General features: G+C 40.4%; 1 protein-coding gene across 2 annotated transcripts in view; it reads right to left on the reverse strand.

Annotated features, from left to right (window-relative positions):
* UBE2H (ubiquitin conjugating enzyme E2 H) overlaps nt 1-23,717 on the reverse strand; it is a 98,670-nt gene extending 74,953 nt beyond the window's left edge. For both annotated transcript variants that reach the window (XM_069461604.1, XM_069461603.1), the window contains exon 1: nt 23,224-23,717. In XM_069461604.1, the coding sequence (XP_069317705.1) occupies nt 23,224-23,276 (53 nt within the window). In that variant the 5' untranslated portion in view covers nt 23,277-23,717. The remainder of the gene's footprint in view (nt 1-23,223) is intronic.
* Nucleotides 23,718-24,777: the final 1,060 nt, after the last annotated feature.

A 24,777-nucleotide genomic window follows, 5' to 3' on the forward strand; every position in this document is an offset into this window, starting at 1 on the left:
GCACAGAGAATTTCAAAATACAACAACTGTCTCCAATTTGGTCTCCTAAAACCGCTTCTATTAAATTAGGTGTTGGCAGGCCTCAACTTTCACACCTTAAAGCAAGACAAAAGCTCCTATTAAAAAGTACTGGCAGTTCAGGAATGGCAAAAGCAGCAAGGAGCCCAGAGATCTTTCATATCATCATTTATGTATATACACACCACACACGCTTTGATTAACAAGAGGCACGCCAGCTTTCTAAAGGAAGCGCTTTCAACTATATTCATACTTGCTATGATGCAGCAAGAATAAAAAAGACTGAAAATAGGGGGGAGGGGTACAAAAAAACCCTGATATTCTCATGAAAGATACTGTCCAAAAATAACTAATTCTTAAAATTAGCAACTCTAACCAAAGCATTACCTATTTGTATGCAGTGATAAAACACACCTGTGAAGACCATCTGTCATCCCACTTAAAATCAAGGAACCCAGGCCAGGCACAGTGGCTCATGCCTGTCATCCAGTAGTTTGGGAGGCCAAGGTAGGAAGATTACTTGAGGCCAGGAGTTCAAAACCAGCCTGGGCCCTGTAGCAAGACCCCATCTCTACAAAAAGTAAGAAAAAAAAAAAAAAAAAAAAGGTAGCTGGGGTGTTGGTGCACACCTATAGTCCCAGTTACTCAGGAGGCTGAGGTGGGAGGATAGCTTGAGCCCAGGAGTTCAAGGCTGCAGTGAGCTATAATCCTGCCACTGCACTCCATGCAGTCTAGGCAACAGAGAGACCTTATCTCGACCACAACAACAAAAAAAGAAGATGTTAAGGGTTTTCCACTTCAGACTTCTAAAAAGTCATAGCAAAACTTCATACCAAGAAAGTTATCAACTGCACAATTTATTTTTACTGCTCATATTTATCTGCAAAGAGAATAAGATTCAAAATGAGATTTTAAATTTATGTCACAATGCTAATTTTCATTTCTCTGTTTCCTAGAAGGCAATACCAGGTGTGTGTGTATATATATATATATATATATATGGCTGTAAAGGTCTTTGACATTTACACACACACACACACACACACAAATAATAGTTAAATGCAAAATGTCTAAAGACAAAATCAGAATATTTAAGTTGGAAAGACTTAAAATCATTTAAGCCAACTTTTTATTTGATAGATAAGGACAGACACCCAAGCCCCAAGGTCTCCTGGCCACTGAGCACAAAGCCAAGGGCAAGAACCTTGTATAGTCTTCCAGGCAGTCTTCTTTCCTGCCAACACACTGCCTATCCTCTACGAACCTCCAATAATGACCAAACTCCCAAATTAGGTCCTCTGAATTAAAGTTTGAAGATATTAACTAAACTATAAGTGAAAAGATGCAAGTTAACTTTTTTCCTTCTCTTTCATGCCGAAGAGAAGATAATTTTATCATGTAAGTCCAGTCCCCCAGCAAAGCAGAACCTAGAAGACACTGGATAAAGGTAAAAGATAAATTTCATGAACAAAACTGAAGGCATGGGACATTTTCCAGAAGGCAGGCCTACATGATAACATTCCCAAATATGTATCAGGTGTGGCCCTACTGGTTCCAGAGTGTCAGATCATCAAAAGCTAAAAGCTAAGCCTCTTAATCTCACAGCAACCCATATAATCTTGGTCACACACACTACATTCTAGTACGTACACACTTAACAGTGACTCATCTACAACCTCTGATTCTTTAATCAAGCTAAGCCACTGACCATCTCCCTCTTGCTTATTTACCTCCTGTCTCTATGACATTGAGCATCCTCTATGAAGCCTTCTCTAAGAGATTCGACTCTGTATTTTTCCAAGGCCCTTTTTTAAACTTACTTTCAAGGATGCCTATGCTATTTATTCACGTAGTATCTTTATAATTCCATATTATGGTCCTATTCTTTTTTCTACAATAAAACAAAGGCACAATGTTAATAACAGGATTCAGTAACTTATCTTTAAATAGACCCATTCGAGGCCAGGTGCGGTGGCGCACACCTGTAACACTCTGGGAGGCCTAACACTCTGGGAGGCTGTGGCGAGAGGATAGCTTGAGCTGAGGAGTTTGAGATCATCCTGAGCAAGCACCAGACCCCATCTCTACTAAAAAAAAAATAGAAAAATCAGTGGAGCATGGTGGCGCATGCCTGTAGTCCCAGCTACTCAGGAAGCTGAGACAGGAGGATCACTTGAGCCCAGGAGTTTGAGGTTGCCCAGACCAGAGTGCCGTGGCGTCAGCCTAGCTCACAGAAACCTCAAATTCCTGGGCTCAAGTGATCCTTCTGCCTCAGCCTCCCAAGTAGCTGGGACTACAGGCATGCGCCACCATGCCCAGCTAATTTTTTCTCTCTGTACATATTTTTAGTTGTCCAGCTAATTTCTTTCTATTTTTAGTAGAGATGGGTCTCACTCTGCTTAGGCTGGTATCGAACTCCTGACCTCAAGTGATCTACTCACCTCAGCCTCCCAGAGTGCCAGGGTTACAGGCATGAGCCACCGCGCCAGGCCGAAGAGTGGGTTTTGAATGTTCCCAACACAAAGAAATGATAAATGTTTGAGGTGACAGACATGCTAATTACCCTGATTTGATCAGTACACATTGTATACATGTATGAAAATATTACTGTACTCCATAAATATGTATAATTGTGTCAATTAAAATAATTAAAGAAAAAAATAAAATTTTTAAAGGATGGGAAAATCAGCAATATGATTAAAGGGAAAAACAAAAAGCTTTTGCACATTTAAGAAAAACAAGATTTATATGAGTTTTACATTTTATTTTAAAAGCCTGAATTCTAACATTGAAGTCTAGTCTTATGGCTTAGAATAAAAATTACTTTATGAATGAAATATTCCAACAACGAGCCCACTGTCAACTGCCCAGAGTCAATTCAGTTCCTGATAAGAATAACATTTAATGCAGCATATCTTGTAGCTCAAGAACTGAACTGCTATCTAATGTTTCCTTCTTCTCTCCACACAAGAGACACTAACATATTTCATCATGTCTATGACACACTATTATTTTATGACACATCAAGAAATAAAAAAGCTGCCAATTAGACTGACTCACCACCAACTATAAGATATCTCAATCTCAAAGATGTTAAGATGTGGGAAAAAAATGTCTTTGAATCTATAAATTATGACGTAGACCTGACACTGTTTACTAATGTGAAAAACATCTGCCAGCGCCAGGTGCGGTGGCTCATGCCTGGAATCCTAGCACTTTGGGAGGCCGAGACAGGAGGGTCAATTGAGGTCAGGAATTCAAAACCAGCCTGAGCAACATAGCGAGACCTCGTCTCTACAAAAAACAGAAAAATCAGCCAGGCATCATGGCATATGCCTATAGTCCCAGCTACTTGGGAGGCTGAGGCAGAAGGATCACTTGAGCCCAGGTTTAGGCTGCAGTGAGCTATGTTTGTGCTACTGCCCTCATGCCTTGGCAACAAAGCAAGACCCTGTCTCTTAAAAAATCAAAAACAACAATAACAAAAAAACACTTGCCATCTTCACACAATAATTTTCCTTCTTCCTTCTTGGCTAAAGTTATATTTACATGGCTTACCATATAATTCAATTCAATCTGATTCAAGTACTTTATTGGGGAACCTATTAATATGACAGACATTATGCTAGGTACAATTAAAGCATGTCCTAGAATTTATCAAAATGTAACTACTTCTCTTTCACCATACATTTGTTAGAATAGTGGCTCTCAAATTTTTTGGTCTCGGCACCCTTTCCACACTTCAAAGAAATTAAGGACCTCAGAGAGTTTTTTTAATGTGGGTTATATGTGGGTTGTATCTACCAATATTTACCATTTGAGAAAATAAAAATATTAATTCATATAAACATAATAAATCTGAAGCATGTTAACAATTTTTATGAAAAATAACTGTAATCTCCAAAACAAACAATTCAGGAAGCATGGCATTTTTAATGATTTTACAAATCTTTTTTAAGAGACCGGGTCTCACTCTGTTGCCCCAGGCTAGAGTGCAGTGGCATGATCACAGCTCACCATAACCTTGAACTCCTGGGCAATCCTCCTTCCCCAGCCTCTCGAGTAGCTAGGTCCACAGGTGCGCTACCACCACTTCCGGCTAATTTTTTAAATTTTTGGTAGAGATGGGATCTCATTATATTGCCCAGGCTGTACAAATCTCTTTAATGTATGGCTTAAGCTGGATTCTCATATGTGCTTTTGCACTCAATCTGGTAGACTATGTTTCAAATTAGTTAGAAAAGAGAGGAATACTTTAATAGACTTTTCGGATAATTCTGGACATTCTTCATTGATATTACAACAAAACTTGGTAAGTGGTAGTTTCCTTAAAGGCTAAATGCAATGTGGAATCTGAAATTGTACCAATGAACTTTTCTACTCCTACATTAAAATCCACTGGTCTACCTTGCAATTTGAGTGTATCTTTTACCCAGCATGACTTTCTATCATGTATTGGCCATTTGGAAAATATTGGTTCACTGACTTTTACAGATCTTCCAAATGTTGACACATTTCATCACACAACATCAAAAAATCATGTCAAAAGTGTTTGTAAGTATCAGAAAACTGTCAAGCACATGGTGGCTGATACAAGTTCTCTAAAATTCTAATTTTTGCTTTAAAGCTCAAATTTTATCACTGGCAACATAAACTGTCAGTTTTCCTTGAAGTGACAAGCTTACGTTTTTCATTTTTGAGAAAATGTCGGCCAAACACCCAAGTCTGAATAACCATAGTTTGTCAGTCAGTCATACTTTCAAGTACAAATGGCATTTCCATGAAAAAGCAGCAAGTTCAGACAGCAACTCAAAGTCACACAAGTGGTTTTCTGGATACCTGCAGTATGCAGCAAAGGTGCTTCCCATTTCATCATATAGAATTTGACCTAAGGATTGGTGAAAAACAAGCAGTATATTATTTATCCTAGTTCATTTAACAGGTGGTTCCTGAGCACCCAATACATATGCAAAGCTACAAGGGATGAAAGCACAAGAAATCCTAGTTGGCTCCAGATCCATCAGTACAAAAACTTACTCTATGATCTTAGCTTAGCATGTTCAACTGACCTATGTGGGTGGCCCAGATTTTTAATCCACAAAAAGTGGGCCATAGCATCTCAAAGCAAGGATACTACAAGAATAAACGCAAAATATGTTGCAATGGAAAGCAGCACATTATAGAACAGCAAAAACATCAGCCAAAATAAAAATACCTACATCAAAAAAATTGTCAAAGCATAGTTCTTTCCTTTAAAGAAGTAATCTCAATTGCTTAGAAAATTCTGAAGAAAAAGTTCCACTTAATCTTCCCATAATAACTGAATTTCTGGTTAAAACTACCAGCTACAGCTTATATTAAGACTTTCATTGAGCCAGTGCAGTGGCTCACACCTATAATCCCAGCACTTTTGGAGGCCGAGGCAGGAGGATCACTTGAGGCCAGGAGGTCAAGACCAGCCTGGACAACATAGCAAGACCCCCTTTTCTCTACGAAAAAATTTTTAAAATGAGTCAAGTATAGTGGCATACCCCTGTAACCCAAGCTAAGGGGTTGAGGCAGGAGGAAGGCTTAAGCCCAGAAGCTCGAGGCTACAGTGAGCTATGATCATGCCTATGAATAACCACTGTACTCCAGCCAGAGTGACAGAGCAAGACCTGGTCTCTAAAAAACACACACACAAAAAGACTTTCACTGAAACCACAATGAGGGGATAAGAAAGGTGGAGTTGAGGATAGGGCCAGGTGAGGCAGCCCACGCCTATAATCCTAGCATTTTGGGAGGCCGAGGCAGGAGGATCCCTTGAAGTCAGGAGTTCGAGACCAATCTGCGCAAAAGCGAGTTCCTCATCTCTACAAAAAATAGAAACATTAGCCAGGCGTGGTGGCATGAACCTGTAGTCCCTGCTACTTGGGAGGCTGAGGCAGGAGGATCGCTCCTGGGTTTTTTGAGGTTGCAGTGAGCTATTATGACACCACTGCACTCTACCCTGGTTGACAGAGCCCAGACCCTGTCTCCAAAAAAAAAAGGTGGAGTTAAGGATAGAATGGGCCAGGAGTACAAGATTTAACTAACTGCTAAGAGATTTTTTTGAAAAAATTACAAAGGTGGATCTGGAAAAGTTAGATACTTTTTTATAAAAAATTTTTAATACCTACTTTTTTATACTACAAATAAAAATACTTTTTGACACTATAGAATTGTATTTAATATTTTATATATAAAAATACTTTTATATTTTAAAAGTTAGTACTTCTTTAAAGAGTACTAGCTCAGTTCACTAAAAGCAGCCCACCAGGGCACTCAAATCTCCGGTGAACAAAGGGAATAGAGCTACAAAAGAACCAGTTGAAGGCCTGCCAGGAGTTATCAAGCCAGTAAGATGGCCTTAAGTGCCACACTGTTGACTCTTAGCACCTACAGGACACACAGGTGCTGGCATTACTTAAGGCTAAAGGTTTAAAAATACACCACCAAGGTTACTAAACCAATAAACAGCTGGTTACAAATACTTCTGATTTATATACTACACAAAAACCCAAGTGTCCTCATGAATTGATACATAAATTCTGAATTGTCTTCTACAGTCTCAAATTAGAGAATTTATTACCACTGTATTTATATGTAATGAAATACTTTCCATTAATATTCAATTTCTGCCTTTCTTCCCCACTATTTTTAAGGAAGCTCCTGAGAGATAAATACTTTGGCTTAACTTTTTAGCTGAGAAACCAAATGTGTTAAGCCAAATTTTAATACCTCACTGTTACTTTTCTGTTATTTACAGTCTCAACTATACTCTGCTCAAAGAAAACAATGTATACACTTTAAGACTTTAATCATATGAAAATCAGTTAGTGTTTTTCCTAGGTTGAAAGTAGAAAATGGCAAAAAAAAAAAAAAAAAAAAAAAATTGAGTCAAAATAAAAACACAGCAAACACTGTCAAAGTTTACTCATTTAAAGGAGTAACTTCAATTGCTTAGAAGATTCTGAAGTCAAGAAAAAGTGAAGTTCTACTTAGTCAATCTTTCCATAACTGAATTTTTAGCTAAAAATGTCAGCTAAAATTTATATCGAGATTTTCATTGAAACTACAAATAGAACTGCTAAAAAGGAAACGATATCAAAATGGTAGAAAATACATTTTTTTTAAGAGAATAAAATGCTTCTATGGGCCAAGGCAATGAGCCTTCATTAGAATTAGCAGTTGGGCCGGGCGCGGTGGCTCACGCCTATAATCCTAGCACTCTGGGAGGCCGAGGCGGGCAGATAGTTTGAGCTCAGGAGTTGAGACCAGCCTGATCAAGAGCGAGACCCCATCTCTACTAAAAACAGAAAGAAATTATATGGACAGCTAAAAATATATATAGAAAAACTAGCCAGGCATGGTGGCACATGCCTGTAGTCCCAGCTACTCGGGAGGCTGAGGCAGGAGGATTGCTTGAGCCCAGGAGTTTGAGGTTGCTGTGAGCTAGGCTGATGCCACGGCACTCTAGCCCGGGCAACACAGTGAGACTCTGTCTCAAAAAAAAAAAAAAAAAAAAAAGAATTAGCAGTTGATCAGAACATATTTTTCTCTCTTACTAGTAATATAACTAGTTAATAACAGCAAGATATGCAGAATATAATAGTATTTTACCACTAAACCAACCACAGGTCTCTCCCTTGTCTAAAACTCTAAGATTATAAAATTTCTTGAGTCATGAGGCTCTTAACTAATACATTTGCAACTCACCCTAAGTTTGCCTTCATTTTCATACATTATTTATGTAGCTAAAACCAGCCAAATACAAAAAATTTAATTTGTCATGCAAATTGCTAAACAAATCCATCAAATCTGTGCTCTTAGATCACATACTCATTTATTTACATCCCATCTTGTTTCCAAAAAAGCAGTACCAATTTACACTTCAGTCAAAATCAAATATAACTGTACAAAAGCCACTAATAACTAAGATTAAAGCACTAATATGCTATACTCAAAAGTAAAAAACAATTACTCCCTCTAGGAGGTGGAAGGGATTTCCCCTGAACCCCCCGAATGTGGGCTAGACTTAGTGACTAGCTTCCAAAATAGTACAAAAGGGGAAATAACAGTAACTTCACAATGGAGAAACCTGGCAACCACAGCTTTAGCTCAGTGGATCAAGGTTAAGATCACCAGTAATGATGTGGGTATCAGGTACCCCATGATATGATGTGATAAGAAGGGCACTTCACCTCTGTGGTACTCTTTCCAAAAACTCACAATGAATTTGGCCAAATTTTAATATTTCACTAATATGAGGTCTAATCATGAGGGGGGGAAAATCAGATAAACTCAGGAACATTCCACAAAATATCTGAGCAGAACTCCTAAACATGTCAAGGTGTCACGTAAAACAAAGAATGAGAAACTGTCACAGATCAGAAAAGACTAAGGAGACATGACAAAGACAACTAAATACAACGTAGCATCCTGGGTTGAATCACGGAATAGAAAATAATACTCAGGGGCCGGGTGTGGTGGCTCATGCCTGTAATCCTAGCACTCTGGGAGGCCGAGGCAGGAGGATCGCTCAAGGTCAGGAGTTCAAGACCAGGCTGAGCAAGAGTGAGACACCATCACTACTAAAAATAGAAAGAAATTAGCTGGACGACTAAAAATATATAGAAAAAATTAGCCAGGTATGGTGGCGCATGCCTATAGTCCCAGCTACTCGGGAGGCTGAGGCAGAAGGATCGCTTGAGCCCAGGAGTTTGAGGTTGCTGTGAGCTAGGCTGACGCCACGGCACTCTAGCCCAGGCAACAGAGTAAGACTCTGTCTCAAAAAAAAAAAAAAAAGAAAGAAAGAAAGAAAAGAAAAGAATACTCAGGGAAAAGCTGGTAAAATCTGCATACAGCCTGGAGTTTATAATAACATGCCAATGTTGATTTCTTAGTTCTGACAAATGCACCACGGTCATATAAAATGATATCAGAGGTAAGAAGAAACTGGATAAGGTATAGGAACTCTGTGGACTACCCTTCCAACTTTTCTTTTTTTTTCTTTTATTTGTGTTCTTTGCTGGAGCAACTTTTCTATAAATCTAAAATAAAAAGTTCATTTTTAAAAAAGTAAATCCCACTGCTTCACGTGACTAGCCTTAAAAAAAAGAAGTAAAAATCTATCAAACCTTAAGGAGGGGGGGGGGGCACACAAACAGAAGCCAGGCGTGGTGGCTCACACTTATAATCCTAATACTTTGGGAGGCCAAAGTGAGAGGATCACTGAAACCAGGAGTTCGAGACCAGCCTGAGCAACATAGCCTGAGACCCCATCTCTACAAAAAAATAGAAAAATAAGCCAAGCTTGGTGGCACGCACCTGTAGTTCCAGCTACCTGAAAGGAGGATCACTTAAGCCCCGCAATTTGAGGTTTCAGTGAGCTATGATGATGCCACTGCACTCTAGCCCTGGGTGACAGAGCAAGACCCTTCTCAAAAAAAAAAAAAAAGAAAAGAAAAGAAAGAAAAAACAGAATGAACAGAGCTTCTTACATCCCAAGCATTCTTCTATGAAATCATTACAACTTTTAAAAAATTAAGCATCTAAAGTTTTTTCTGTATGCTTAGCTGTCTTAAGACTAATTAAAATTGCTATTAACATGAAGCAAAACTGACCCACTACAAATAGTCAAAATTTAAATATCAATAAAATTGTTGGAAACTAAATTTCTTGCAAAAGATATATTTAAAATATCTAAGAGTACTGCAAGTAAAATACTTAAATCCTCAAGTACTGAACTGTTTCAAACTCTAACAGACCCTATCCTGACTCTAAGCATATTCTTTTAATCAATTATCCCCCTATCTCCTAGTTTACCCTCTAACAAAACAAAACATAATCTAAGTAATTAAATACATAAAATTTTGAAGGAGAACAGCATGCTGCCATTCTATGCTGATAAATCGGACATTTTTACAGGGCTTATTTTTAAATTATTGATAAGGCACATACAATTCCAACAACTTAAAAGGATACAAGATGAAATGCCATCTTATTTGTTGTAAAGAGGAACCAGAACAGAGTGAGACCCTGTCTGAAAAAATAAATAAGTAAAACCTACTAAGTCATTTTTATTTTTTTATGAATCTTATATTCATAAACAGGATTAGCTAATACATTATCAGGCTATGTTTTTATTTTTCACATAGTAAATGTGACTACTAGTAAAACTGATGTTATAAGTCACAGATGAAAAGCAGTCTTTCAACCTTTGCTTCCATTTTTTTCTATCAATAATAATAAAAACAAAGTTACCAGAGTTTACTCTCCTAATCTGAAGCAGTACAGCCAAGCATTAGTACTTCTTAAACTGTTAAGGCCACAAATGATGTTGTGTAGAGAGAATATGATTATTAACTTCCCCACAAACAGCCCTTACATTCAGAAAGCAACCATTGCTTTGTAATACTATTATTATTTGCAGTTCAGGTTTTCTCCAAGTATTAATATAAAAACATGCTAAAATCTATGTGAGTCTAATACCTACTAAAATTTAACTTTAAATAATAAAATGCCACCAGACTTCATCAGAGCTGACAAAACACTTTAAGAATGACATTTAAGAAATAAAACAGGCCAGGCGCAGCGGCTCACACCTGTAATCCTAGCACTCTGAGAGGCCGTGGTGGGAAGATCACTTGAGCTCAGGCGTTCAAGACCAGCTTGAGCAAGAGTGAGACCCTGTCTCTACTATAAATAGAAAAATTAGCCAGTGTCGTGGTGAGAACCTGTAGTCCCAGCTACTCAGGAGGCTGAGGTAGGAGGATTGCTAATTCTATTTCTCATCAAGCAAATAAAAAGATAAGGCTTGTATGTCTGCTAATTAAGATAATCCTGTTCAAAGGCTTGACTGTGTGTGTATGTATGTGCGTGCGTGCGTGTGCGTGTGTGTATATATATGTATATATGACAGCTCACCAAAAAAATTGGAGACTAAATACAAGTAGACACAGTATTTCATTAGTCATTCTTTGAATCATAAGATGCAAAAGAGCTAAAACTTAATCCTGCAAACAAGCTCCCCTGGTGCGAGGGGACCACTCCCATTTACCTTGCCTGAAGGGGACAGGAGGATGCTCCGTGATGGAGACCTCTAGATTTCCCACCTCGAGGACACAGTCCATTAGCAGTTTCTGAATCTCACAAACTGGCCGGATTGTATAAAACTAGCTTAGAAAAACCAAATTCATCAGAGGCAAGTAGAGACCAGGATCTCTAAAGATAAACACACAAAATTCAAGTGTAAAGTTCCATGGTGTCTGACTTCACTGACATAGTTAAGGCAAACTGGAGGTGTTGCCTGCTATTTTTACATTCTAAGGGTACACAAAGTTGTAAACTACTACACATTTTTAGCATAAAGTTTGATATATAATTGCCAAACTCCACAAAGTAAAATAAACCAAGTACACTTTGACTTTCAGGCTCCCAGAAACAAAGACTTTACTTTCCTACTACTTTTAATTAAGCTTGAATATAAGATACTGTAAAGGATCTGGAAATACCTTCTCTCCAAAAGGGGACAGGGGTGTGCGTGTGAGTGTGTAATTAATCTAAAGGTACTTTCCTGCCAGTGAGTTTGTCCTGCTTGATTCCTAGAAATCAAAGTATAAGCTAAGAACACTAACAGAAAACAGACATACAGACTTGAATATACACAATTTATGAAAATGAAATTATAGTCTTTATGAACCACCAATACAGTCTTCCTGATATATCATAGTTTACTTCTTATAAAACTCTTAGCTAAATCTCAAATAAGGGAAAAGTCACATTAATTACTCAAAGATAAAAGAATGTGGTTATAACTATTCTAATCCAGGAGCCTGTGAAAGAAAAAACAGAGGCAATTAAGTGTTTACAACAGCATGACAGACAACACAGGTATACTCAAATATACGGTATGTGATAATCAAAGACAGCTTTGAAGAACCACAGTTCTTTAGTGCCAGGAGAAATGGGCAGCAATCCAGATAATTCAACTAAAGAACACACTCAAAGGTCTACTTCCTCTCCTTCCAACCACAAAACAAATAAAGCTGCTTTGTTTTTGTTTGGAATCTTTAAAGATACAAACGAACAGACGGGCAAAATACAAGATTTTTTTCCTTTATTCATTATCAAGAAGGTGGTTGTGGAGAATGGAATGATTTAGGTTTGTAAAGTTAACAGATGCTAATAATGCCAAATTGTGGTGCCAAGATCAGTGCTTTTTTCCCCCTTTCGCTTGATGTTCTATTACCAAACACGTATTGTGTTCTACGTGTTAGTATAATGTTGTCAAAAGCAACATTAATATCAGCCACCAAGTTGCGATAAAGAGCTGAGACTCCTGTCAGAAAATACAAGCACTTAAAATGCATTTTCCTCCTGTGTTCATCCATTTGAATATAAATAATTTGTTTTAAAAATCCAAACTGTCCAAGATCTACATCATGGGATTATTTCATTGTAGGCTCTCTTAGTTTCAATTAGTGATCTGAGCAAGTACAATTTACCGTTGTGAGAACCTAAAACCTAAGGCCATATAAAAGTTAACATTTGTTTTTAGAGACAGGGTCCTCACTATGTTGCCCAGGCTGGAGTGCAGTGGCTATTCACAGATGCCAATCACAGTACACTTACAGTCTCAAACTCCCAGGCTCAAGTCGCCCTCCTGCCTCAGTCTCCCAAGCACCTGGGACTACAGGTGTATGCTACCATGCCCAGCAAAAGTGACTATTTGTTAATAAAAAATAAAAAATAAAAAAAAAAAACAAACCCAGTTTCTTTCCTTTGGAGTGAAATAAAAAGGGTTATGTAGTGTCAAGCTTTGTTGCCAAGGAGGCTTACTAATTTATTTACAGATTTAGATTCAAGGATTAGCAAAAAGGTACTAAATATCCAGCAGTCTATAAGACCATGAGACAACATATCCAACTATATTACACTTGGTGATCTCTTACCGACGTGACTAACTGAATCAACCTTCTACAGATAAATGCTACAAAGGAAGCACTCAACCAAATTTTGAATGTTTAAATTAATCAATCTTTCAGAAACTGTCTATGCAATATAAAGACATCTTGATTGAAAAACAAAATCCAGATAACCAAAGTTTTTCTGGTACCATTTGCACAAAACAACTGAACTTATTTTTCACTATGCTGAGTAGCAGCCCAATTGCCTGTGAGGTAACATGAACCAGGCACACTTTGTATCTAGTTTTCTATTTATGTTACCTCAACTAAGATTTTATAATCCAAAAAAAACTTTGAAAGTGTACATGAGAAAACCTTGATACATGAAAAAAAGTTTGCCTAATACTAAGAAAATGCATAATTTGACATTAATAATATTATTTCATATGTAGGGAATATCTCCTTTCACATATAATGCTTCCCTAAAAAATGGTTGAAAAGTTAGAAACCAGGAGGTTGAACAAAAGACAAAGATTCCATTCCCAACCAATTAAACAATATCCTAAATCTCTAAATACGCTTCCTCCAAGAGCTACAGCCCAGGCACGTTTGTGAGTCCAGGGTCAGACCCACCAGCCATGCCTGTCTTCCTGAGGATGGCCTGTCCAGCCAAGCCTCCCCACTTCACAAAGCCTTCCTCCTCCTCCTCCTCCTCCCCCTCCTCCTCCTCCTCCTCCTGGACTTCTCTGCAGGGCCAGGTCAGAAGATCAGCAGCATCTATTCACACCGCCTACCTAATGCCCTACATACCTACAAAGCAGGGGAAGGCAAAAAGGATCCTTCATCCCCCAGAAGCATACAGCTGCCCTGTGGGGCTTCCCACCTGGCTCTTGAGGATTTGGGTTCTGCTGGGCACAGGCAGATAACACCACAAGCACCAGCCTGCAAACAACCAGACACTGTCCTCAAGCATCTGGTGAGGTACAGAAAAGAAATTACAACCACCATGGTATCTGTCCATAAAAATACAACAATTCTTTTCAAATGTGATACCCAGCTGAGAACCACTAATGCAATACCAGCCTCTCAAAAGCATGAACTGCCTTCTCTATGTCTTCAAAGGTTTCTACGCTGCACTTGAATTACACTTTGGCAAGTAGAAAATAATACACTCTAATTTACATGTTCAGGGCACTATCCCTGTGTCTGACTACTGAAACAGCCTATCCAGTGAACATACTGTCACTGACTCCAACCTACAACAGGCATAAACCAGGTTGTCTTTTTGTTAGCCAAATGAAAAGTTCCAGCTGTCACCGGTAAGATGTTAATTTTTTAAACAATGATATATAAATCCAAATGTTTATAATTAATCAGAAAATGTGACAGTAACAACTATTACAAAGCAATGTCAAATTGTTTATTATAGCAATGTCTATTAATTAACCTATCAAGTAACTCATAAGATTCCAAAAAAAAAAATTTAAAAACACCATTTCATTAAAAATTAACTTCAAAAAAATTCCAGGAAAGTATATTAAAGGATATCCTAACTCTTAGACTCTGTTTCCAGTTCTGCCACTGAGTTGCTATTGGTTCCTTTCACCTGCGTTTATTCTCTATGAAAACTGAAGATACTATTTAGACTTCAATAGAGTGTCCCTGGCAGGGTGCGGTGGCTCACGCCTATAATCCCTAGCACTCTGGGAGGCCAAGGCGGGTGGATAGCTCGAGGTCAGGAGTTCGAGACCAGCCTGAGCAAGAGCGAGACCCCGTCTCTACTAAAAATAGAAAGAAATTATCTGGCCAACTAAAATATATAGAAAAAATTAGCCGGGCATGGTGGCGCATGCCTGTAGTCCCAGCTACCCGGGAGGCTGAGGCAGTAGGATCGCTTAAGCCCAGGAGTTTGAGGTTGCTGTGAGCTAGGCTGACGCCATGGCACTCACTCTAGCCTGGGCAACAGAGCGAGACTCTGTCTCAAAAAAAAAAAAAAAATCGAGTGTCCCACATAAACTGCTGTAAACTTCACTGGAGATGCTAAGCAAATGTTATGTTAAAAAAAAATTCTTATAAATAAATACTTTACAAAAAGCAAGAAAAATTCGCTTACCTATCCACAGAGGTACAGTCTTATTAGCAAATGCAAAAATAGCCCTTATATTCAGAAAGCAACCACTGCCAAAATTCCTGAAGTGCCATTTCAAAGAGCCACAAAAATACTTCACAATGAAAATTTCAAATTTTTGAGACAGAATCTCACTCTGTAACCCAGCCTGAAGTACACTCACTGTAACCTCGAATTCCTGGGCTCAAGCAATCCTCCCAACTCAGCCTCCTGAGTAGTAAAAATTACAGGCACTCACCAGCATGCCCAGTTAACTTTCTTTTTGTAGAGATGGGGTCTCGCTATGTCGCCTAGGCTAGTTGTAAACTCCTGGCCTCAAGTGATCCTCCCACCTCAGCCTCCCGAAGTGTTGGGATTACAGGTGTGAGCCACCACACCTGGCCCACAATAAAAATTTAATTCACTAATTTCAAATAGGGGAGGAGAGAAGAGCAGCTACAAAACCAGCTTTAACAGAAGTAGGTTGAAAATCAGTGCTTTAGGAGCAAATTAAAGTGACTCCTTTAAAATACACAATTGAAACAACAGTTTAATGTCACCATTTTGCTTGTGTATGAAATACAGACCATCATCAGTAAAATTTCAATTCAAGCTACCTGTTAAAAAGTTAAATATACCTACCACATGATCCAGCTATTTCTCTTAGCCAAGAAAAAAGAAAGCATACGTCCATAAAACATTCACAGCAGCTTTATTTGTGATAGCCCCAAACTAGAAATAACCTAAACGCCATCAAGCATTAAGAAGTGAAGGCCAGGCATCGTGGCTCACGCCTGTGATCCTAACACTCTGGGAGGCCGAGGCGGGAGGAGAGCTTGAGATCAAGAATTCAAGATCAGCCTGAGCAAGAGTGAGATCCCGTCTCTACTATAAATAGAAAAATTAGCCAGGCATCGAGGTGAGAGCCCATAGTCCCACCTACTTGGGAAGCTGAGCAGGAGGATGGCTTGAGCCCAGGAGTTTGAGGTTGCAGTGAGCTATGATGATGCCACTGCACTCTACCCAGGACAACAGAGTGATACTTTGTCTCAAAAAAAAAAAAAAAGAAAAGAAAAGAAAAAAGTGAATACATACCACTGAAGACCACTCCAAAAAAAAAGTGAATACCTAAAATTGTGGTATATATACACAATGTACTACTCAGCAATAAGAAGAATGAACAAATGATAACAAGTGAATCTCAAATTTATGAGTGAAAGAATACACACAAAAAGAATACACACTGTATGATTCCCTTTATATACAATTCAAGAAAATACAAAATCACATATAGTGACAGAAAGCAGATCAATGTTTGGAGGGAGAAAGGGAAGGATTATAAAGAGGCACAAAAAACTCCTATGGAAGATAAATATATTCCCTATCTTGATTGTGGTGACAGGCTTCATGGGTGATACATAACGTTAAAACTTATCAAATGTATCACTTGAAATATGTACAGTTTACTGTATGTCAAGTATATTTCAATAAACAATAAAAAGAAAAAGAATTCAAGATACCAAACCTAATTCCATAGCTCTTGCCAATCAGCTCTATCTGTCATGAACATAGCACACTTAACCTACCAACTTCCAGTAGGCACACTGAGAAGTACAAAAGTACACCTAAATTAAGGGTTACCATCATCACAAAAAGCATAGAAGTTTAAACAAAGAAACGAGAATTCATCTTTAATCACTATGCCAGGCTGTTTCAGTGCCAAATGACACCAACTGCAACACAACCTAACAAAATAAGAGCATGCTGGGTGTGGGCCCCACAGGTTTTTAATTAAATATTTTAATCCAAATGTTTACCTTCTGTGATCTATAATCCCATTTTGGGAAAATAGAAATAACCCAAAGAAAAGCTTCACGCAGAAAGACGGTAATTTCAATTTTATTCATCAGAGAAAAACGGCAAAGAATTAGATCAATGGCACAGCTACGGGCTGGGCCAACTACATGGGCTATTCATTATGTCTGATTTTTTTTTTTTTTTTGAGACAGAGTCTCACTCTGTTGCCCGGGCTAGAGTGCCATGGTGTCAGCCTAGCTCACAGCAACCTCAAAGTCCTGGGCTTAATCGATCCTTCTGCCTCAGCCTCCAGAGTAGCTGGGACTACAGGTATGTGCCACCATGCCTGGCTAATTTTTTCTACATATTTTTAGTTGTCCAGATAATTTCTTTCTATTTTTAGTAGAAATGGGTCTCGGCTCTTGCTCAGGCTGGTCTTGAACTCTTGACCTTGAGTGATCCCCCCCCCCCAGCCCCACCTTGGCCTGCCAGATTGCTAGATGTCTGATATTTTTAACTGGGAAAAAAGTTGCAAAAATACTAAGCAACCGAGCAGACACATACAGTATGATCAACAGGTTAGTTGAAAATATACCCCGGGGAGAATAAAAGACAGGAAAAAAAACATCATAATGTCAGCATTTAAGCCCAATGGTTCTTAAACTGTGGTCCCTGGACCAAGTGCATCAGCATCATCTGGAAACTTCTTAGAACTGCAAGTTCTCAGACCTCATCCTAAACCCACTGAATTAGAAAACTCCAGAGGTGGGGCCCCATGACCTGATTTTAACAAACTTAAGTTTAAGAACCACTGTTTAAAGAATAGGATTATGGGTGACTGTTTTTTTTCCCTTTTTATAACCTATATTTTCCTCAATTATCTTATTACTTTTAAAAATCCAACTAAGTTTATTATTTTACCAAAACACACACACACTATGGGTCTACAGGTAAAAAGCTATTACGTTGTAAGCTTTGTAAGGTCTAAATTGCATGCCTAAAAATCCAATGATTCCTGGAACCATCAAATCTGTTAAGACTGAACAAGAGCCGAGCACGGTGGCTCATGCCTGTAATTCTAGCACTTGGGAGGCCAAGGCGGGTAGATCGTACGAGCTCAGGAGTTTGAGACCAGCCTGAGCAAGAGCAAGACCCTGTCTCTACTAAAAAAAATAGAAAGAAATTAGCTGGACAACTAAAAATATATAGAGAAAAAATTGGCCAGGCATGGTGGTGCATGCCTGTAGTCCCAGCTACTTGGGAGGCTGAGGCAGAAGGATTGCTTGAGCCCAGGAGTTTGAGGTTGCTGTGAGCTAGGCTGACACCACAGCACTCTAGACTGGGCAACAGAGTGAGACTCTGTCTCAAAAAAAAAAAAAAAAAAAAAGACCAAACAAGATATCAAATTTTAAAAATAGATATAAAACACAGATCAAGGGGCTAAGAAAATTGTACCACTAGAAAAACCAACAAATCTAGGTTGTTCTAACACACACAAATACGGAAAGGACTTTTATGGGTCACATCTGCAAAACATTTTTTCCCCTAAAAGCTGAATTTTTAGGCTTGCGTGTAATTTACTAGAACTGCTCTGCAGGAATCAGATGTTCTGAAGCTGTGAATGCTTACTCATGTAGGTTCCTGCTTAACCAAAATAAGTACCAGTATGTTATATTTGTCACCAAAATCTAGGCAGGGAAGACAAATTCAGAACACTGGGGGTTGCCAAATCTTTAACTTTCAGCTTGAAGACCATAAAACTGTTCCAACTTCATCTCATCATGTCACTAAAACAGAGGCCACGGAAAAGAAAAGGCAAATCACAGGTTCTCAACTGACACTGGAGCTAGTTAAAAGATTACAGAATTGTCTACACTTTGAACACAAATTAAAGAGTAACAAAGACTACTAACTTAGGAATAACTACTGATTAACAGCAAAATACCAAAGTTGAAGTCAAAGACAAATGGCTACACATTTTAATGTTTTAGTTTTTTTAATGTCTTTTAAATAACAAGAGTACAGATCCCCATATACATCCCATCACATAAAATTCACTTTAACCTTTCTAATTCCTTGAAAAGTTCATTCTGAGTGTAAGTTACTCAAAAAGCAAGGTGATATACATACAGTGCTGACCCAACATAAGCACAGTCTGTCCTTTCTGATCTAACAAAAAAAAAAAAAAAATTTTAACTAATTACATAAGCACCACAACCACCTACACTGAATTTTTCACTAAACTCCAAGCACCATGCCTGGCACAAAGGGAGTGCTCAAACATTCGAGGGTTTGAATTTGTTATAGAATGCTTCTGAAACCCTAAAGCAGACTTCAATGATTCTGTAAAATTCACTAATGTCGTTAATGAACTTAGTATAAGACAGACATTGCCCCCTTCTATCATCACTCTTGAAGCTTTTGTAAGGGAAGCTTACATTTCTACCATACTTTTGAATCCCTGCATATGGGTCAGTTAAGTGCATTTAAAGTGACGAATCCTGTTTTGTTACCGTACTCTCTCTGAAAAAAGAAATCTTTGAAATCTTGGTATTATAAATTCCAAAATCTTAACACCATGGGATACGTCAAGTCCCCATTATTATCACATCCACTTTTGTGATTTAACCTTAATTTTTCTGAACATTTATTTTGTAACAGGTCAGATTTTCTCTCCTCCTTTTGCTCCTTGGAAACACACTTGGTCCTGTAACACCACTCACAGGCCCTCCCCAGCTCCCACCTCTTTTGTATATAAACACACTCTTGTCACACACTCCATCAGCTGTTTGGTAGCTCCTCCCCTCCTCCTTTTCCGGGTAGTAACAGGGCGGCCAATGAGCAGTGAGGAGCAGTGCCTGCGGCCTTTTGCCTGCAAACGCTTTTCCAAAACAAGCAGCTCTAGCCTTCAGCAGGGGCCACTGGTTCACAGATAAAAGGATCTCCAGGGCTGTGCAACAGGGTGAGACGAGTAACCCCCACCAACAAGGAAACCCGCGTAATCTGAGCTGTTTGTTCCTCCACCAGGGAGAACTTAAACTGATATTCCTTTAGGGCAAATCACGCTTTAAGGTCACCAGAGTCCCACTTCTCAGACAATCTAAATAATCAGCTGGTTGGAGGTGGAAACCTCAAAGGTTGCCAGGCTGGGAGTAGCACAGGATCACCAATCTACCTGACTTTGCAAACAAATGGCAGCACTATTCGAGACCATTCCACAGGATTTGGGCTAACTACAAGTTTTGTTTTGGGACACATTCCTACGGGGCCCAAAAGTAATGTAAATCAGTTTCTAGGCTCCTGGGGAGGTTTGCACAACCCTTAGCAAAGGATAAGAGAAACAATGAATGAGTCAGAGTTTCAGAACATAATCGCCCAGCAGATTATTAAGTGCATTGGTGCAAAACACACACTCCCTGCATAACTTGGGAGTCAGCTCTCCTCCTACCAACCCATCACAAAAGAAATATCACTGACTCCAAACAGCAACCAGAGACGTGTCTCCAAAAGAACCTAGTGAGGTGGTGAAAGGCAGTGGCCAATTAGTTACACATCCTCTTCTCTCCCTACCCCCACACCGCTACTCTCCTTTCCTACTATATAGGTTCCTGGCCAGGCTGTAAATTGTGGTAGTATAATTACACTCAGGAGACATCCAAAAACGGGCTGAAACAGGAGATTGTAACAAAACCAGCTATCAGCCTCCACACCAAAGAAATCATCAAGGGGCATTGAGGGGCAAGAAGTACATTCCTTCAGACCTTTTCTTCCTACTTCCTCTCCACCATCTTTCATTTTCAACCTCCTCCCCTGCCCCACCCCACCCCCAGTCCCTTTCACACAATTGTACTCATTTTAGTAGAGGGTTGGGGAATTTTTCTTTAAATTTTTTGCTAAATATACCTTACTCAAAAATTGTTGGCTCCATTTGGGCCTACTGATGTGAATTCAACAGAAAAAGGAGGCCACAAAATCTCTCACCCACACAACATACACACAAAAGGAAATCCAAAAATGTTAACTTCCAAACTCCGTTATATCAGAAAATAACAAACTTGAAACAAAGATAACCTCTGGCTTTTAAATCTTGAGACGGTTATTCTATTTCAGAGATCTACGATTTTAAAGCGCCTCTGCTTTCTTTTGTCAAAAAGAAGGAAGGTGGGGAAAGAACAGAAGGCCAATGCATCTTTGCCTTTCTTCATCTTCTACTAAAAATAAGCTATGAAATAAGCCACTTAGGGGGAGAAAAAAAGACACCCTGCTGTTCTTTGTCTGTTTTCCTCTCCCTCTCCACCCCCCCACACCCCGACTCCTAAATGCGGTAATCATTCTAGATGCCACAACTACTAAATGAACAAAAGGCACTGTATGGAAAAGGCATCAGGTCAAGTTAGGCCTCTCTCTTTATCCTCAGTCTTTTAAAAATATATGTATGTACATAATTTGAGAATCTGACATGGATCAAAAACAGCTGGAATTCTCTCCCCCACTCCATCCCAATTAAACATTAGGTAGAAATTTGCATTCGGTGCGACAGTAACTCTCAATTCAAGATAAAAATAACTCAGATTCTGCCACCATGTCATTTCCTAGTTTCTAAACAAAAATAAGAGCCGAAACTGCTTTGTGTAAAATGTACACACAGTCATAGTTACAAGTTTTCCTGCAACCTTATGAAAAGCCAACATTACTGGTATCGTTCACACATTTACAAAACAATCACAGCCACAAACAGCTCATAAAGAGTTGATTTCACTTGTGCCTAGACATATATTTGGTACATTATACTTTATTACTTGCTGTCTCCAATCCCCACTTCCACCCTCCACAAATTCTAAACTCCAAAACCTAAAGTTAGAAGTTTATCTACCGTTCCTAATTTCTAGCCAAGTTTTCCCTGATCGAGAAGAAAAGCACCTTATTTCTGAAAAGCTTATGAAAAAAATAATCTCTTGCCCAGGCAACTTCCCTCCCATCCCCCACTTCCAAACCATATGCAAAAACTACTTTAAAACTTCAGCAAATTCCATAACTGAGTATTTGACAATAATCACTGATCTCTACAAAGAGGTAAAACTCAATCAGAAACGGTAACAAATAAAAGGAAGAAAGGAATTCACCTGAAGAATTTAGCCAAACAACTTGAGTTATATAAACAAAACCCTGCAACAGGGGGAAATGGTGGGGGGATGGGGATGAGGCAGAAAGAGAAACAGGAGACAGGACTTTTTAACTGCAAGTTCCACCCTACCACCCCCCTGCCCCCCACTTTTCCCCTCTTCTCAGGGATTAGTTGTTCAGAACACTGGGCTCCCCTTACCCTCTAAATTACTACTTTAAAAAAAAAAAAAAATTCCTCAATTTGTCACAGGAACCTTCGCGAATTTCTCTAGCTGGTCATGAAATAATCAGTCTGGACTCCAACCAAAACCACTGCCTGAAGGACTCTTATCAGTTATAGCTTTCTTACTGCAACCTCCAGAGTGTATAAAGTTGGGGGAGGGGGTAGAAATAAAGGGTGTCACTTGGCAAGATCAGGGCAAGTATTCCCCAAGAACCTTATCCTCACACAGGCAGTTTTGCTTAAGTGGCTAGTACAGCGGCTATTTTGCCCAGGAGCTCCTCTTTCTCTCCCTCCCGGCAGCTGTCATATCCACAATATGGAGGGTGGCTTGCTGGAGGGCCTGGGGGTCCTCATCGCATACAACTAAGGGTGGGATAGGCTTTGTCAGTGCAAAGGAAAACAGCAGGGTTCTTCTAGGGACCATAAAGCTTAACAAGAGTCTCCGATTTAAAACACATAGAGCTCTTTATTAGAAGAGGGGGCCCTGAGCAGGCTACTCTCTTCCTAATATAGAAAGGAATTAGGGATAAAGGAGGTCGCTTGAGTTACCCCAGTTCAAGCAGCATTGTGAGCGGAAGAAATGGGGACATCTCAAGAAAGAGAGAAAGGCTTCCCTCTCGGGAATTTCTACCCTTGGGTCCCTAAATCCAGAGCGAGCAAACAGGAAAGAGAGACCCTGAAGATGGGCCCGGTGGTGGGGAAGAGAGTGAGACGGCTAGTCCTGCAAAAAGAAAAAAGGCCGTCTTGGGAGTCCAAACGCCGTGGAGGAAAGTCACGGGCACTGGGGGTGCAGGAAGAGCGAGCAGCAACGCGTATTTAGGGGTGCTGCAGATAAAAGGAGAGCTGAAAAGGCTCTCGGCCCCTGGGAGGTGCCCAGGAGCTGCCGTAGGCACTGGGGGGAGGGAGGCGAGCCTCGGACAGTGGCCTGGAGTGCCCCAGGGCCCTTGCTGGGTTTCAGGAGGTGCCCTGGGCATTCCCACACCGCCCCACACACACAGCCCGAATTTCCCCTCCACGAAGGATACAGCTTGACCACGTCCGTGTCCATCCGCCTCTTGCCCGGACTGGGGGATGACATGGTGTCGCCGCCGCCGCCGCCTCCCCGTCGCCTGCGCCGCCGCCGCCTCTCTCCCTTTCTCGGCCCGTCTGTCACGGGCCCCGGGCCCCGGCTCTGAGGAGCCCGCGGCCGCGACGGCTCCTCGGTGGAGGTGGCAACACCCCCGCGGTCCTGTCGGGTCCCGTCAGCCGCCGCCGCCGCCCCCCGCACGGGGGAACACCGGGCACTGTCCGGCCGAGTGGGGGTGGGGACCCCGCGGCGCCCGGCTCGGGCTGCCTCTCTCCGGCTGTGGTTCCGCCGCGGCCCGGCCCCGGCGCGCCTCTGCGCCGCGCGACGCTCCCTCCTGCCTGCCCTAGCTCGCTCGCCTGCTCGCCCGCTCACCCTCTGGCCGGCTCCTAGCAGCCTCCACTACAAGCGGACGACTCCAGCTCAGTCGGCCTTCCTACCCCAGCCTCGCTCTGGGCGCCGTGACGTCACCTCTGTGACGTCATCTGAGGGGGCGGACCCAGTCGGCGAGGGGTGGGGCGCCGCCGCGGCGTGGGCTTTCCCGGGGCATTCTGGGAGATGTAGTTCCTCTTTCTCCTGTCCTCTCCCAGCCCTGTCTGCCCCCTCCCCCAACTTCCCCACATACTTAATCGCTCAACTGCCAGTGTCGTTATCATCATCATAAACGATAAAAGTAAATAATGGCAACATTATTACTTCCATGTGTTGTAGAGTAATGACCTTCCTTCTCACACACTCAGTTAAAAAGGGTGTTTATTCCTTTTTGGAGGAGGCCAAGGTAGCAATTACTCAGAATGGCACCAAAATCTGGAAATCCCCACTTCAGCAGGTTCCCTGCACTCTGCAGGGAACCCTGGAGGAAGAGAATTTGTTTACAGGGATTATAGACCACAGCAAGTCCTCTTTGGAGCTTGCAAGCCAGGGTTCATTACACTCCACGTGTATAGGGCCACTATTTCTAGGATTAGAGTTGAGGCAGCAGGTGGCAAAGCCAGAAATAAATTAGTACTAATGTCCTTATTCTACAGAGTATTAAGTAATTTCACAAAGTGAATGACAGAAGCAGAAACACCCTAAATATATGTAGTTCAGAACAAAGATTGTTCTGCTCCCGAAACTCCTACGCTAACCTTATATAGTCATTCATTCAGTAAATATTTATTAAGCACCCTCTATGTGCTAATCACTTTGCTGGACATGAGGATATGATGGTGAACTAAGAAAATGAAATTTACACAGCCCTCCCCCTATGGTCTGTGGATCTATAGTGTCCACATTGCCTGGGAACGTGTGAGAAATGCAGTCTAGGCTTCACCAAAGATCTTCTGAATTAGAACTTGCAGTTTAACAAGGTCCCCAGGTGAATCTTATGCACGGTGAAGTTTGAGAGAGAGATACTGCTCTACAAGACCCTCCAAATGAAGTGATATGGAACCCAGGAGTCAACCAGGCAAAGGAGGCAGTAAAGAATGTTCTGGACATCTCTTATATTTATATCAAATTTTTACTGCCAACT

Source organism: Eulemur rufifrons, chromosome 29 (assembly GCF_041146395.1).
Source record: "Eulemur rufifrons isolate Redbay chromosome 29, OSU_ERuf_1, whole genome shotgun sequence".
Taxonomy (NCBI): Eukaryota; Metazoa; Chordata; class Mammalia; order Primates; family Lemuridae; genus Eulemur; species Eulemur rufifrons.